Raw genomic sequence first — 14,255 nt, 5'->3', positions numbered from 1 at the left:
GAGCCTCAGGTGTTTCTGGGAAAATCAGCATGATTTCTGACTCAGAAGAGGGTGGGACGAAAATTTAGCAGTAATTTTATGTTAGGCTGAAAACGATCTCAGTTTTGTATTTTATAATAATGTGACATGGCAAAAGATGTAATTTTGTCAGAATTGAATCCCTATGAAGCGGACCTTTACTCCATCCCCCAGGTTTTCCGTTAACGTCATACAGCAGAAGAGGGGATATTTCACCAACCCTTCCAGCAAACTGCAGTACGGTGAGCACTGAAATAGCTCAATCATTGCTGCGTTCCACCAACTTCACATAAACTGTCGACGTTAAGTCTTTATGAGCACATTGGTGAGACCACTTTGTATTCATAATCCCTCTGATGTGCTGCTTGAACAAAATCATGAAAACATTATTCACGCTTAAGTTGCCGGGAGCGGATGTAGTCAAGGAAAGCAATGAAAACTTTAAATGTGACCTTTTTTGCACATATATTGAATATGAACCTTTCACTGCTCCGCTTTCTTCAATTGTGTGGCAGGAATGTAATCTAACCGGTGTTGTGTTTCCAAACGAAATGCATAATTCAGAGCAGGGCGACAGTGGGTGACTTTGATTCATAGAGGGAAGAGATGCATCGGCGCACGTGCGCACACACACACGCACGCACACACACACACGCCCCAATGCAACAGGAGGGAACATGATGACCTCCCTGTGATGAATGAGCGTGACATTTCCATCAGCTGCTGACTGATGTGCATTTTTTGCATTTATCTGGCACACACACATGCACACACACACGCAGCACCGATTTCACTCACTCAGGGCTTGTAGAGGAATTTGTATCTGAAACGCTATCCTCCTCGCCTCATCGCTGCTCTGCTGTGTGTGTCACCTGCACACTTGAAAGTAGTTAAAGGGCTCGTCTGAAGCCTGCTGCTGCTGCTGCTGCTGCTGCTGCCGGCAGATCGATGGTTTTACAGGATGGTGGGAGGCAGTGAATCATGGAGGGAGGGAAAGTAATTGGGGGTATTACGAGTACGAACATCCCCCTGGTGGGAATGGGGGGTGGGAGTGGGGGGTCTACTTCAGCGCAGTGGTGACATAAACGAGAGAAGAAGAGGTACGAGAGAATAGAGTTGGCAAAATGGAGAGACAGTCAGAAGGATGATTCATGTAATCCGCCACGGACTGGACGAAAGCTAAGTGGAGGAGAGGATGAAATGGGCAAATGGAAGAAAATGAAAAACATGGCAGATGGAGCAAAACGGAACTGTTAACTGGACTAAAGAGAAAAGTAGAAAGGAGACAGAAAATAAGAGAGATTTGGCTGTGGGAACATAGATGACCAAAAAGGAGAGGAATGACTGGTGTGTAGAGGAGCACTGCTGCACTTGCACTGCCTCTGTCCACACGCAGGTATTTTTGTGTTTGTGATAAATCGCTCGTTGCTCCTTCTATTTCTCCTAAATAATGGAGTGATTCTTCTTCGTTTTGCTCGCCTGAATCTGCCGTTGTCATCAGGCTTTTGCTGTCTTTGCACATTAAAAGGCAGACAGAACAGTGACTCCTGACTTCATTCTCTTTCTGCTTTCTATGCAGTGCTCTTCTGACTCACTGTTGAGTCATTACGCTATTAAACATTCATTAAACAGCGACAGGTGTGTGCAAAGGGGTCAGTCTTCCCCTGGACAATGTTGGCTCTGCTGACTCAATCAATGAAATAATTCATGATGAATCACACATTGGAGACAAAATAAAATAAATAAAACAGCAGCTCTGATACCGATTCAACAGGTCAGACGTTCCAAGGATGAACAGGAGTGTCTACTTCAGACAAGAGACAGAGATCTCAGACGGAACTCATACAGATCAGACTCCGACTGTGACTGACTGTGCTCATGGCCATATGTGGCACGAATTGTGGGGAAAGTCGGGGTTTTACGTGAATGTATGAACTTTGGATGTTGAATGGTTTCCCCTGGGAGAGGGGCTTTTCAAAGATCTGAACAGAAAGGAAGGGACAAAGAGGACAGACGGAGACTCACTCTCATCGGGGTTGGGTGACGCAAGGATGGCGCTGTGCTTCCTCTTCACCTCTTCAACTTTCTCCGCCAGAGACTCGATAAAGCCACGGATCTCTTCCACCTGAGCGAGAGAGAGAGCGAGAGAGAGAGAGAGAGAGAGCGAGAGAGAGAGAGAGAGAGAGAGACTGATCAGTCTGTTTTCAGAAAGTGAACTCAGGACACTCTGGACAGACCGCTGTCCGTCTCGGGGCAAACGCATTACCCCGGGTGATTTGCTGGACTGATGGGAGAACTGAGAGCTGTTGAAGACCTGAGAACTCCTGAGCTGTTAGAGTCCAAAGCAAATTCACATGCAGCTGTCATCAGATGTCATTAAACACGTTTGATAAAAACTGACCTTTGAAGTGCATCGCATTCATGTCTTTCTTTGAAATGCGCATCAACTGCCACCAAGACGCCGCTCTGACATTCTAACCAATCGCTCCCATCCTCCTCCCCGCTGCCTCGTCGCCAGCTGTGCTGCCTCTGGCTCACGGTAACAGCTGGAAGAGCAGCAGGCCACATCTGCCGGCAACTTCATCAGTCTCTACTTTCATCTCCGTCCGTAATTCTGCTGGTCGTCTCCTCCTCCGTTCTGCCACCAAACTCCACTCACTCTCCTCCACGTTGCATTCGGCCGTTTCGTGGAATGTGTTTCGCCGTGCCACTTCTCACAGCTCTGTTACACCACCGAGCTTTGCCTCTCTTAAGCCTGGGCCATTATTCTTCAATTATCTCTTTAATTAACCGACGACTGCCTCTGATTTTCTTTAATAACAACATAATTGGCTCCGGAGAACCACTGGGGAGAGAAAAGGCGCTACAAGACACATACCGAGGCGAGTGCACACTTCCATACGTATGAGACAGGTGGGGAGGGAGTCTGAGAAAGCAGCACAAAAAGGAAAAAGTAACGCCGACAGTGAGCGAGCAAAAAGATGACACCACTTCAAGCTGTCTCAGTACGGTAAACCATGTGTTCATGAGTCACTCAGCTCTCATAAGATAGAAGGCAAATGTGCTTGGTGTGGGAGAAAAATTGACACAATGCTGAAAAACTCACATATATGCAGGAACAGATAAAATTATTAGCTTCAAAAACACATTTCATGTATTTTTACATATTATTTTTGTGTTTTTTCATTAGTTCTTGATGTTAAGGCCTGATAATTGACAAGGTTTGCAGGTTGAAGTGTGCGAAGCGTGATGCTGTGGAAGCTGTTCTTCTAACAGGAATCTCAAAACAATCATTGAAGGGAATGAAATGAAATAAAATGGAAGGAATAAAATTTGCAAATGCATGCACAAACAAATATCCAACGGATGATTGTTGAATAAAAGGAGCCAATAAAATTTATGTGAAGTAAAACAATATATCTAAATACAATTAAAATCAAAATAAATAACAGAGATGAGAAAAAATAAAGTTGCATATTCACAAAATAAACAGAGAAATATAATGCACATATGTTTTACATTATATAAAAACCTTAAAAGAGTTGAAAACAACAAAACAACAACTCACTGAATTGGTTATTATGAACAAGAAAATAGTAAAACAAGCTGCAACATTCCTCCACAGCATTTTCCTCATTAATTCGTGTTTCCTATCGAGATTTCTGAGCAAAGGATTTCATTATCACGGTGCTGAGGATGAAAATACAGCATAAAAAAAAAACTAAATTACTTTTAAACCAGAGTATTGCTGGCAGCCTACATAATCTGAGGGTGTGATCACACTTGTAGCATTAAGTTGAAATGAAATCTGGTACAACTACTGCATCTCTGGACGTGTGAATGTGGGATTTGCAAACTGCTTTCTGCAAACAAAAATCTGTTTCAGCTGCAAACCTGGCTGAAGTCTGGGTGCAGTGCAGACCAGAGACCAGTGATCAGACTGAACCCGGGACCTGACCGGCCTCAGAAGGACGGTATCCTCACAACTCATTGTTTTCTGTCACTGCAACCAAAGTCTGGCCATGAAGGCTCAACATGTCATCTAACTGAAGGTAATCTGGTTTTAACAGTCAGATTCTAGTGTGGTTTAAAGGATGATTACAAGGCTTGAGGCGAGTCTTTCTTGGTTTTTGCTCGCTTCATTCTCGCATTGTGAGATGAAAGATATGGGCGGTGAATTGAAACTTGCTCTTGAACATCAGAAAAGTACCAACAAGTTCTCACGTTATCTGTCATGTTGTGACTAATGGGATCGAAAGCTTCTAACTGTACATCTAAAAATCTTGACCGAGATTCAGACTTAGTTCTTTTTGATTTTCAGTGACAGTGCTAAACACAACACGCCCCCACAACACCCTAAACTGATCACATTGCATAAGCCTTGTGGATTACAAAACAGATGCAATCCATCCTAGCAATAACTTCTGTTGCGTCGGTGTGGTAAAATACAATTTAAAGCAATATCCAGTTTTAATCGTGTTGTGATGCAACGCAGTGTCGGTACGTCTAAATCATCAGTGTTCTATAAACTAATGCAGTACATGCAGATTCTTCATGTTCTCCAACAATACAGCAAAAAGAAAATCTATCTATAAAAAACAGTATTTTAAACTTCATGTCTATACTGGAAAATGTGAGGGAAATGGAAAAACCCTGCAGATTTTGTGGGTTTAATGTTTAAACTGCATTTCGAGGAGGGTGAATGGACTGAAAGAACCTTGCTGGCTGGTTTCATAATGAAGTAAATTAAATGTTGTTTACAACATGTCAAGGTTACATGTCCTCAGGCTGTGGCTCATATAGGAAGATGGCAAAAGATCTGTCCCCCTCTGGACACTGAACCCCCCCATCCACGACCGATCCAGGGTTTAAGCTGAGCTGTCAATGTGACATAAAACCTATTTTATCTCCTTTATATTTCTCATTCACAACTTTTTATTTGAACAAAACAAGAAGCGTTAAACTCCATTTTTTGCTTTCATTTAGATTGTTTTTATTTTTGTTTTTTTTTTTCAGTGGACTACATCATCCAACAGGTATCAATTTAAGTTACTGTGTAGGAGCATAACAGACGACGCTTTCGCTATTTATAGAATCTTCTGTTGAGAGCAAAACATCCTCAAGGGACCAGAGAAAATCATGCTGCTTTGAACCACTGAACTCAGTTATTCTATCTTATTTTATCCTAAAACACGTCATACTTAGCCGCAGATATGTTTTGTCAAAGAGATACAATAATTTTTGTTGATATATGTATATTCCTGATGGAGATAAAATGGAACTTAGGCAGGTAAACATATACCAGGAAATATCAGGTACTGTAACAACAGACGGCCAATTTCATAGCCTAAATCGTGACATCAATATTCCAGCTCTGAGGTCATGTTTATGTTGTGGCTGAAGGACGGAGCGCTGCAGTCGTCTCCTGACTGGCTGCCATCCGTCCAGATCGCCAGCGAAAGTTTAATTAACGCACCCAGTCAGGGTGAGAGCCTCACTGCTCCTGCTCTGCGCTCACTTCACCATCGACATCTCCCTCTGCAGCACATTTGCTGTGGGAGATTCAGGAGAGGCACAGACTGCAGCATCCGTTTAACATCTTCACAAGTTCATGTTTCAGTCTAAAATCAATTAATACATTAAATGCAGGAATTGAGACAATTGCAGAGGCAGAGAGCGCTCATCAAAATGAAATTTATGTCAAGTCTGACTCTAGTTGTCAGGTAATTTTAGGCTAAAACTTAATACAATTTAATTAAAACACTTTTTTATTATTTAATTGATGTGTCATGGAGATTAATTAAAATCATAAAATATGCTTCAAAAACCATTATGAGCGCGCGGCGTGATTTAAGTTCTGTAAGTACGACCCACTCTCAGACACTTTGTTCAGCTGGTGAAGCGGCTTTAATCACTATGCAGAAAGACCAAGGGGGATTTATGGACTGGAGGGATCAACTGTATCCTCCCAGCAGAACAGGTCTATCCACTTTCCCTCTCTGGTTTTTCATCGAACCTCTCTGCATCATTCACCTCTAAATCTGTCTCTCTGCCTCCGTCCCTCCGTCTTACTTTGCTCTCAAACTGTTCTCCGTTGAGCCTCCTGTCAACACATTTCAATCAAAGTCTGCTTTCTTCACTTTCTCACATAAGAGTAATGGACTGAAACCACAAGCAGAATGTTTCCATATCACTGTCAGAAGCGAGAAAGAAGAAAGGGCAAAAGAGAAAGGAAAAGACAGAAATGTCAGAGAAATATCTGGAGTGAATCATCACAGATAAAATATCCCCCCAGATTACCAAGTTTTAAAGTCATTCAAAAATGATCCTGTTCCAAAGTGTCAAATCTACTATAGTTTATCACTGGCAGTAAAATTTGTTCAATGTAGAGTTGGACTAGCCGAATTTCCACACCGGTGAAGTTTTGGTGAGACGAGCAGCCGTTCTCGTGGATTCATTCCTGTTGTCTCTGCTCTGGATGTGATTAGGCCGGCGATTAGGCTGGGCATACTGTGCACTTGCCCAGGGCGCTGAGCCATAGGGGGCGCTAGAGGCGCTAGAGGCACCCTGGCCCGTGTGAGCAGCACACTACTCGGCATCGCACATCCCTACTTCAAATCCCTGGGTTGGAATTATGGATCCGATTGCTGAACTGTGAATTCCATGAAAGACATTTTATATAAAACTGAAACTTTCTGTTTCAATAGCTACATTTTGCATGTTTTGGTTTGACTTAAAATAAAAAGTGTTTGCACTCTAGTCTGGCTTGTATTGGTATTTTCAATACAAGAATAAGATTTTAAAACAATGCATGCTGGGTAGCTGCGATGCTATAAATTTGAATGCAACACTGTGCATGTAGGGTCATTGAACTTCACTTTGTTCATGATTAAATAAGTACTCATCTTCTCGCCATACACAGTACAGCATCTGGACATCAGTATTTGTATTTAACGGGTTTTTTTTTTTTTTTGCTGTTGCTACAGGTTGTTAACCCATCAACTAACCCGTAGAGCCAGGGATCACTCTTCATCTGGTTTCAACCCATCAACCTGTAACCCTAACAGGATTTTAACACTCCACTCAACAAACAGCAGTATGCAACATGTCACAACCTCTCAGTCTTGATATCGACATAATCGGGTTTGTCTGGGTTTACAAGAAGAAACACGATGATCTGAACCAGGCTACATTCACAGAAGGTTTTCCAGTTTTCCAAGATGATTTCAAACAACCTCAATCGAAGGTCCTCCAAAAGCCAAGTTTTGAATGAGTATTCAAACGTCTACAAATTGGCTCAAATATTAGTTTCAAACAAAACAAACCTGACAAACGTAACAACATCCAAAATCAGCGGGTTTTGTAGTTCTGGACAGCAAGCACACTGTATCTGTGAGACCTTTACAATAAAGACACAAGTCTTTAGAATTAAAAGAACAGTTGGTTAAGCACCCTTTAAAAGGGACTTTACTACCAGGAGGAACCTATTTCATTAGAAATTCTAAAAAGAAAAAAATGTGAACATATAAAGTTTCCCACAAGCTCAGAGAAGACAGTTAATGAGACTGGAACATTTATGATTTCCTGCTATTAGGTGATCTCTCAAAAATTTACCCTGTAGACTGGTTTCAAAGTGCGGACATGACGTGGAATTCACAGTATGTCATTTTATATGGAGCTGCACTGAATGAAGAAATCAAAGCATTGATACTAATAGGAGATAAGACAAGTGCATGTGAAGCAGCTGAGATTAAGGAAAGTGGTTTTAGCTGCGTTGAAGTGCAGCTGGGAACAATGAATGAACACCGCTTCTATTTATAGGCCTGTATTAGTGATCGTGGTCATACATGATTGCAGGAACATGTGAGCTTCTACATTTTTATATGGTGCACAAATGTACTTTATCTTATGTGACAATGTTTCTCCTTGTTTGTCTGTATTTCACATATTCGTTTGACAAATTACACACTGTTTTTGGTATTTCTCCTTTTTTCAAATATATATATATTCCATTAAAGGTTATTCATCTTGAATTCCAGATTTTGTATTTCATTCTGCATCGTGTGTTTGAAGATGTGTTTCAAGAGGGTCCAACCATCATCCAACCAAAGGTTCGTGAAACCATTCAACACCAGAATATTTGAAAAGAAAACTGTTCAACATCTAAACAAATCAATAAATAAATCCAAGGATGGTGGTTCAGTTTCTATCTCCACCTGTCCTTAAACACTGATCTCAAACTGCTGACAATGACAGTGTGAGCACCGTCAACGGCAGCTGTTGCCAAAACTAATCAGTCTGTTAAAATACCAAAGTCTTTGGAGGAGCTTCCTCATGTCTGTATTTAGGAATCATAAAACTCACTCATGCTTGACGTTTTTTCCTGCTTCTAAAACAGATGACGACCAACATGAACCACCAGAAACAGCCAAACGCATTCATGTCACGTTCCAGTCGTCACCAAGTTCTGACTGATCATTGTGAGGATAACCGAGCCGCTCTCAGTCCACTGAACATACCGTCACATTGAATAAGACCAAAACACAAAAAAACAGATTCACACCACAGAATTCTTCTGGTAATTCATTATAGACTCGTCACGATAGAGCAAAGATTATACATTTTTGAGGGAAACTCTGACCATCACACTCTGCCGAGACCACTTGATGCCACTTGCTGATGAGCTAAGGCTGTAATGTAATGTAAATGCACATGCAGCACAAGCTGAAATAAAAAATTCACTCATACTGTCTTTAAATAATCACATCAGAAACAATCTAATCAGGATGGTTAAAAGATGGTGAACTGCCTTCCACAGAGACGTTGCTGCCTTTGATATATTAAATATCAACACTCGGGTGTGACTGATACACCTGCAGCACAGTGACCGAAGCTTTCGCCTCCTTGGTGATCGGTTTGTTGTCTCACTCTGCTTTGAAAACTACATTCATCAAAGTGCTGATTGTCAGGCCTCTTTCATAACCTGCAAATGCTGCTGAATGGCAATAAACCACACATAACCCACCTTTGTAGTAGCATTTGCATCGGTGTGTTAAAACTTCAAAGACGGCGCACGCACGATCCCGGATTAGCGAACGCAGCCGCTTTTCAAAATGAAGCGGCTCATGAAGCATAAGTGACACAGTAGACATAAGTCTTTATGAAAACAGATCAGTGAATGCAGCATGTTGTGAGTGGTCCCGCCACATACGCGGAGTTATCCTTTACATTTTCAAAAAGCTGCCGCATGAGGTCCATTAAAAAGACATTACAGCGGCCGCTTGGCGCGTGGGAAGAAGCTGGTGAGTAAGGCCAGGCCGGCTCCACATGACTGATGGAGCACAGCAGGTCTCCGTGTCTCTCAGGAATAGATGTCAATTGCTGCCACCGCAGAATGGGGGCCCTCCCTCCGAGAGCCAGAATGACGTTCAGTTGGCGCTCCCAACACATGCAAGCAGCATGTACGAGAAAACACACTCCAAAAGGTGTGCACGGATGCAGTCACACACAGGTCTGATGCATGCAGCATCAGTCATGCATGAGAGATGGATGTTGTTCATAAGAGCTGGATAAGTAGAGCTCGAGTGTGATATGATGCATCAATAAGAAGATCTTAAAAAGCCCACAGTGATCTCCTCAACAGCGGCAATAATATCAGTACTGATGAATTACACCTCTGCTCCTCGGAGGAGACAAACACCGTGACATTGATTACAGCGCTCCTAAAAACCAGCACAATTAGATTTGATATGAGATGAGAAAAACTCAGTCCGAAGATTGAAGTGTAACAGATGACCTGCGCTGCAATTTTCAGATATCGAGTTATTAACCTGCCATGAACCTGTTAATCGCCGAGAGCACAAAGATGAAGGAAACAAACCTGCTCGAAGAACTCGTCCATGAAGCCTTTATCCATCCCCACGGCCACTTCATCCTCTTCCTCCGTCGTCCCCTGCGCGCACACACACACACACACACACACACACACACACACACACACACACACACACACACACACACACACACACACACACACACACACACACACACACACACACACACACACACACACACACACACACACACACACACACACACACACACTTAATCAATATTGTTTGGAACAGATGAACAACCTGCAGTGAAAAAAAGAAACACATGTAATCATCATTGCTGCTAAATGTTAATGTGGGTGGAGGACTGAACTCCATCATGTCAAGGTTAAATGCGGGAGAATAACCCCACCCCCTACAACCCCCTCCACCCATCAGGTGATTAGAAACAAGGACCACTTAACTACACTTGTAATTAGAGCCACAGGACGTGTGATGAGGAGGTTATTATTAAATTATGACCAAAGGGCAGAAATATCCTTGACTTTTAAACATAAACGTTCACGTAGATTTACAAAATGTAGAGAGACACGAAATATTGTAGCTCAAAGGTGCGGGTATCACTTTTGATGACACTTTGACATCCTAAATATAAACTACAAGCAGAAACAGGTTAACTTAACAGAAACAGACTGAACCAGCAGCCAAATCTCTACCCAGGAGAAAGAAAACCTCGTTGGCAGCACTTCCAAAGGTCTCCATAACATGTAACATGTTCAATTTGTACAAAATTAAATAAGCAAATGTTTCCAAATGAGGAGACAGGAAACAATCCTTTATCATAAAAAAGTTTTCCCACTCTTAATGTAATATTCAGATTTTTATAAGTATCTTTTTTCTTTTAATTATAAATGTTAAAATGTATTTGACAATTAAAAACCCCACAAATAGAGATTCTCTTCACTACTGGTCTTCATCTCAGTAATGTTGCATCCTCACCCACACAAGCACACACTCACCAATTACATGGAACCCCCCCCCCCCCCCCCCCCCCCCCACACACACACACATAATCATACCCGCTCAAGTAAACAATTGGCAATTATTTACCAAAAAAAAAAAGGAACAAGTGTTCATTTGAGTTTATATAAATTGGGCGAGGAAGACCATCTTTCCTCAGCTATGAAAAAATAAAACAAAAAGCAAATGTCGCACTGAATCAGTATTTTCATTATTTCTAGCCAACTCATGACAAGATTCACAAAAAAAGTCAGCCAGTTGTCACACAAATATGTCCCGAGTAAAACACATTTATAGGCAGGGTACGGGGCAGACTTTTCTTTAGCATCTCCTCTCTGTGGCAACATTTCAGACCATCAGTTTAGGCCAGGATAAAAACATAAAATGATATAGATCCTTAGAATGATCCTCACACTCCTCAAAAAACTCACCATCCATCCAACAGACAATATTCTGAAATACTGGCTGTTTTCTAATGGCATATCAGTCATTACAGTGGATTAGTCAGAATCTCTCCTGGCTGCTACTCATTTATCCAGCCACTGTCAAACTAATTCAGTTCTCCATTAGTGGCTTATGAGATTAATATGCTTATCGACACGGTGAGGTTTTTTCTTCTTTTTTTTTTTCATCTTCCAATGTATGCAATGACTTTTTATGTCTATCCCAAAAATCTGAGGTAGCAGGAAAAAAAACTGTTACTGCTCATGAATAAAAGATGAATCAAAAATGCATGTGAAAAGATGTCAGTAGTCTATTGGGCCAGTAAGTAATGAACAACAACACGAGCATTACAGGGACTATTCTGATATATTTCGGGCTCAAGACTATGTGGTTACTTCATGCCTGAAGGCAGCAACGGTCATCCTGGTGTCATCCAGGGACACTGATGACCTGAAGATTGGAGAGACGGACTTACAGTTCTGAAGGGGGTCTGATTTTTTACATGTTGTCTCACACGTGAACACAAAGTCAGCCTGGAGTAGTTTTAGTGCGTTACTTTCAAAGCACAGACATTAAAGGAAATGCGTGACTGAGTGGGTGGGGGAGTGAGGCAACAGCACTGGCGAATCAAGTTGTAAAGAGAAGGAATATAGTCGTAGACACAGGTAAAACACACTGAGGTTAGAAAATATGTTAAGGAAGTGCAAAACACATACCAATAATCTTAAAAGTCTCTTAGAGTTTGGACACTCCATCATTGTAACAATGTGCCACAAGGGTTATATTCCACAATACAGTCATACAGGCTGACTGACTACAAATGAAAAAAAGTGAAAATGAATCTTGCATGGTAACTATTGGTGTGTGGATTATGTGTCGAAGCATAAATGTGAGGAAATTGCGTTGAAATTGCTGAAGCTGTAAAATGCACCACATCAGCCAAGTCTGTTTACCACTGAAACAATCTGATGTGACTGTTACTGGTGGCTTTATGGTTGAGTGGTTTGCTTCACAGTATGAGCATAAACCCATGTTGAGGTGTGTCTGTGTGAAGTTTGCATGTTCTCCCTGTGCCTGTGAGGATTTTCTTCCTCCAATAATCCAACGACACTCTTCTCAAGGTAGACTTCAGATGACTTTGAATGAGAATGAGGTTGTCTGTCTCTCTGGCTGTATCTTTTACCCGACGCCGTCCGGCTCAGAGCCTCCAGCCATCCTAACATTAAGTTGTATCTGGAGGGTGGGAGCGACGGCAGTAACCGTCCAGTCGGCCGCACAGTGGATGGTTTTGACTTGCAATGTGCAGACAAAGAGGAGAGGAAATGGGGAGAGGAACAGAGGAAGAGGAACCAGTTCCTGAGAAAAACACCCGAGAGGACAGACTTCAGAAAGAGATGCTGAGGCAATTGGCACAAATATACGTGAGAGGAATGCTGTGCTTCTGTGATCAAACAAAACCCACTCAAGCTAAATTTAATCCCCAAAAAAACAAACTCAAACTGTATTGTTTAAGGTTCTCTGTACAAACAGTTTATATAAAATTATTCATTTGAAAACACTAATTCTCAAGAGTTCCAATTTGTTAGCTTGTATTTCAAAACCATCAGTGTGGTACAATAAAACTGTCTCAACGACAAAAAGAACTTTAGTGTTGGCGTGGCTTGGATGTGCATCTGGGGAATGTCAGACTTTCAGAGGCAGGGAAAAAAAGGGAGACAGCAGCAGCAGGAGGAAGAGGAGGCAGAGGAGAAGGAAAGGAATCAGAATAGGCTCAGAGAGCACCAGAGGAGAGTTCATCCTCCTCACAGAGAAGCCAGATCTCCTGCAGAGAGAGGACGACGTTGGTCTGGCTTCACTTTTTCAGTGGTCAGGACGGGTGAAAACTGAGCAGTGCAACCCAAACCTTCACCTCCCAGTCAGATCTGAAGCTCCTGCTGGGCTACAAAGAGGCTGGCAGAGGCCTGCAGCGCTGCACTCCTGACTCAGCCTCCAGACTTGACTGTCCACGCACAACAGATGCTCTGAGGTAGGCACGCACACACATATACACACACACACACACACACACACTGATAACAACATGGCAAACAGAGGGAATGAGGCCTTTAAAAGCCGGTCCAAATCAGCCTGGAGCCATGCCTGCACCCGAGCCTCTGGGGCTTGCACTCGGGTGAAGCAGCCCAGCTGTAGGTCAGCAGTGTAGTGGCCTGATTATGCTGCTGATTAGATTAGAGAGTTGTTTTAAGCAGCAGGCCAGCAGGAAGTCTTTCCATAAAGGCGAAAGTGCCTGCACACGCACGCTGATCACTGTGCACGAGGGGACAGGCGGAACATACGACGAAGAGAGAGACAATATACACACAGTGAGCAGGCTGCAAGAATCCCGCTTTGCACAAGCAAAGTAGAAGCAGGAGGACGGGCAAGGCAACACAACAATTTACTGAAATCGGTGAAAGCATAATAGCATGTTCAGCGAGAAGCCACAAAGACGGCGAGTGTGTAAGCGGGGAGGTTAAATGGAGAGGGACGGCGCACAATATGCTCGCATGTCTGCATGCACTCAGACTCTTGAAGGTTTTAAGTGAGAATGAGCTGGAGAAGAGCAGTGAGAGACGGTTCAAGTGGAGATGGAAACCCATGTGGGCAGTACTTTACTGTCCTTTTGTGCTTCCATATTAAAGCCGACCTGCTTCCTGCATCTTTGTGTTACAGCCAATTCAAGCAGCTTCCTGCAGTCTCATTAGAAATGACTCATATAAATCTGTGTCAGCTGCACAGAGGAATATTGAGAGCATCACCAGATTTATTATCACAATACAACTAGGGAGACTTCATTATGGATATTTATCAACTCTTTTACATGATTGGATGCAGGCATACACAATCGTTTGATTATTTATTCATGTTTCAGAGGCTAAATACAATATAAGAAATAATACT

General features: G+C 42.4%; 1 protein-coding gene across 2 annotated transcripts in view; it reads right to left on the bottom strand.

Annotated features, from left to right (window-relative positions):
• Window positions 1-14,255, bottom strand: part of stx1a (syntaxin 1A (brain)) — a 73,834-nt gene that overhangs the window by 39,930 nt on the left and 19,649 nt on the right. For both annotated transcript variants that reach the window (XM_030107987.1, XM_030107988.1), the window contains exons 2-3: window positions 9,899-9,970; window positions 2,044-2,143 (exon numbers count right to left, since the gene is read on the bottom strand). In XM_030107987.1, the coding sequence (XP_029963847.1) occupies window positions 2,044-2,143; window positions 9,899-9,970 (172 nt within the window). The remainder of the gene's footprint in view (window positions 1-2,043; window positions 2,144-9,898; window positions 9,971-14,255) is intronic.

Source organism: Salarias fasciatus, chromosome 14 (assembly GCF_902148845.1).
Source record: "Salarias fasciatus chromosome 14, fSalaFa1.1, whole genome shotgun sequence".
In the NCBI taxonomy this organism is placed as follows: Eukaryota; Metazoa; Chordata; class Actinopteri; order Blenniiformes; family Blenniidae; genus Salarias; species Salarias fasciatus.
Note: the sequence above shows the minus strand (reverse complement) of the source record. Positions and strands in the feature narration are given on the sequence as shown.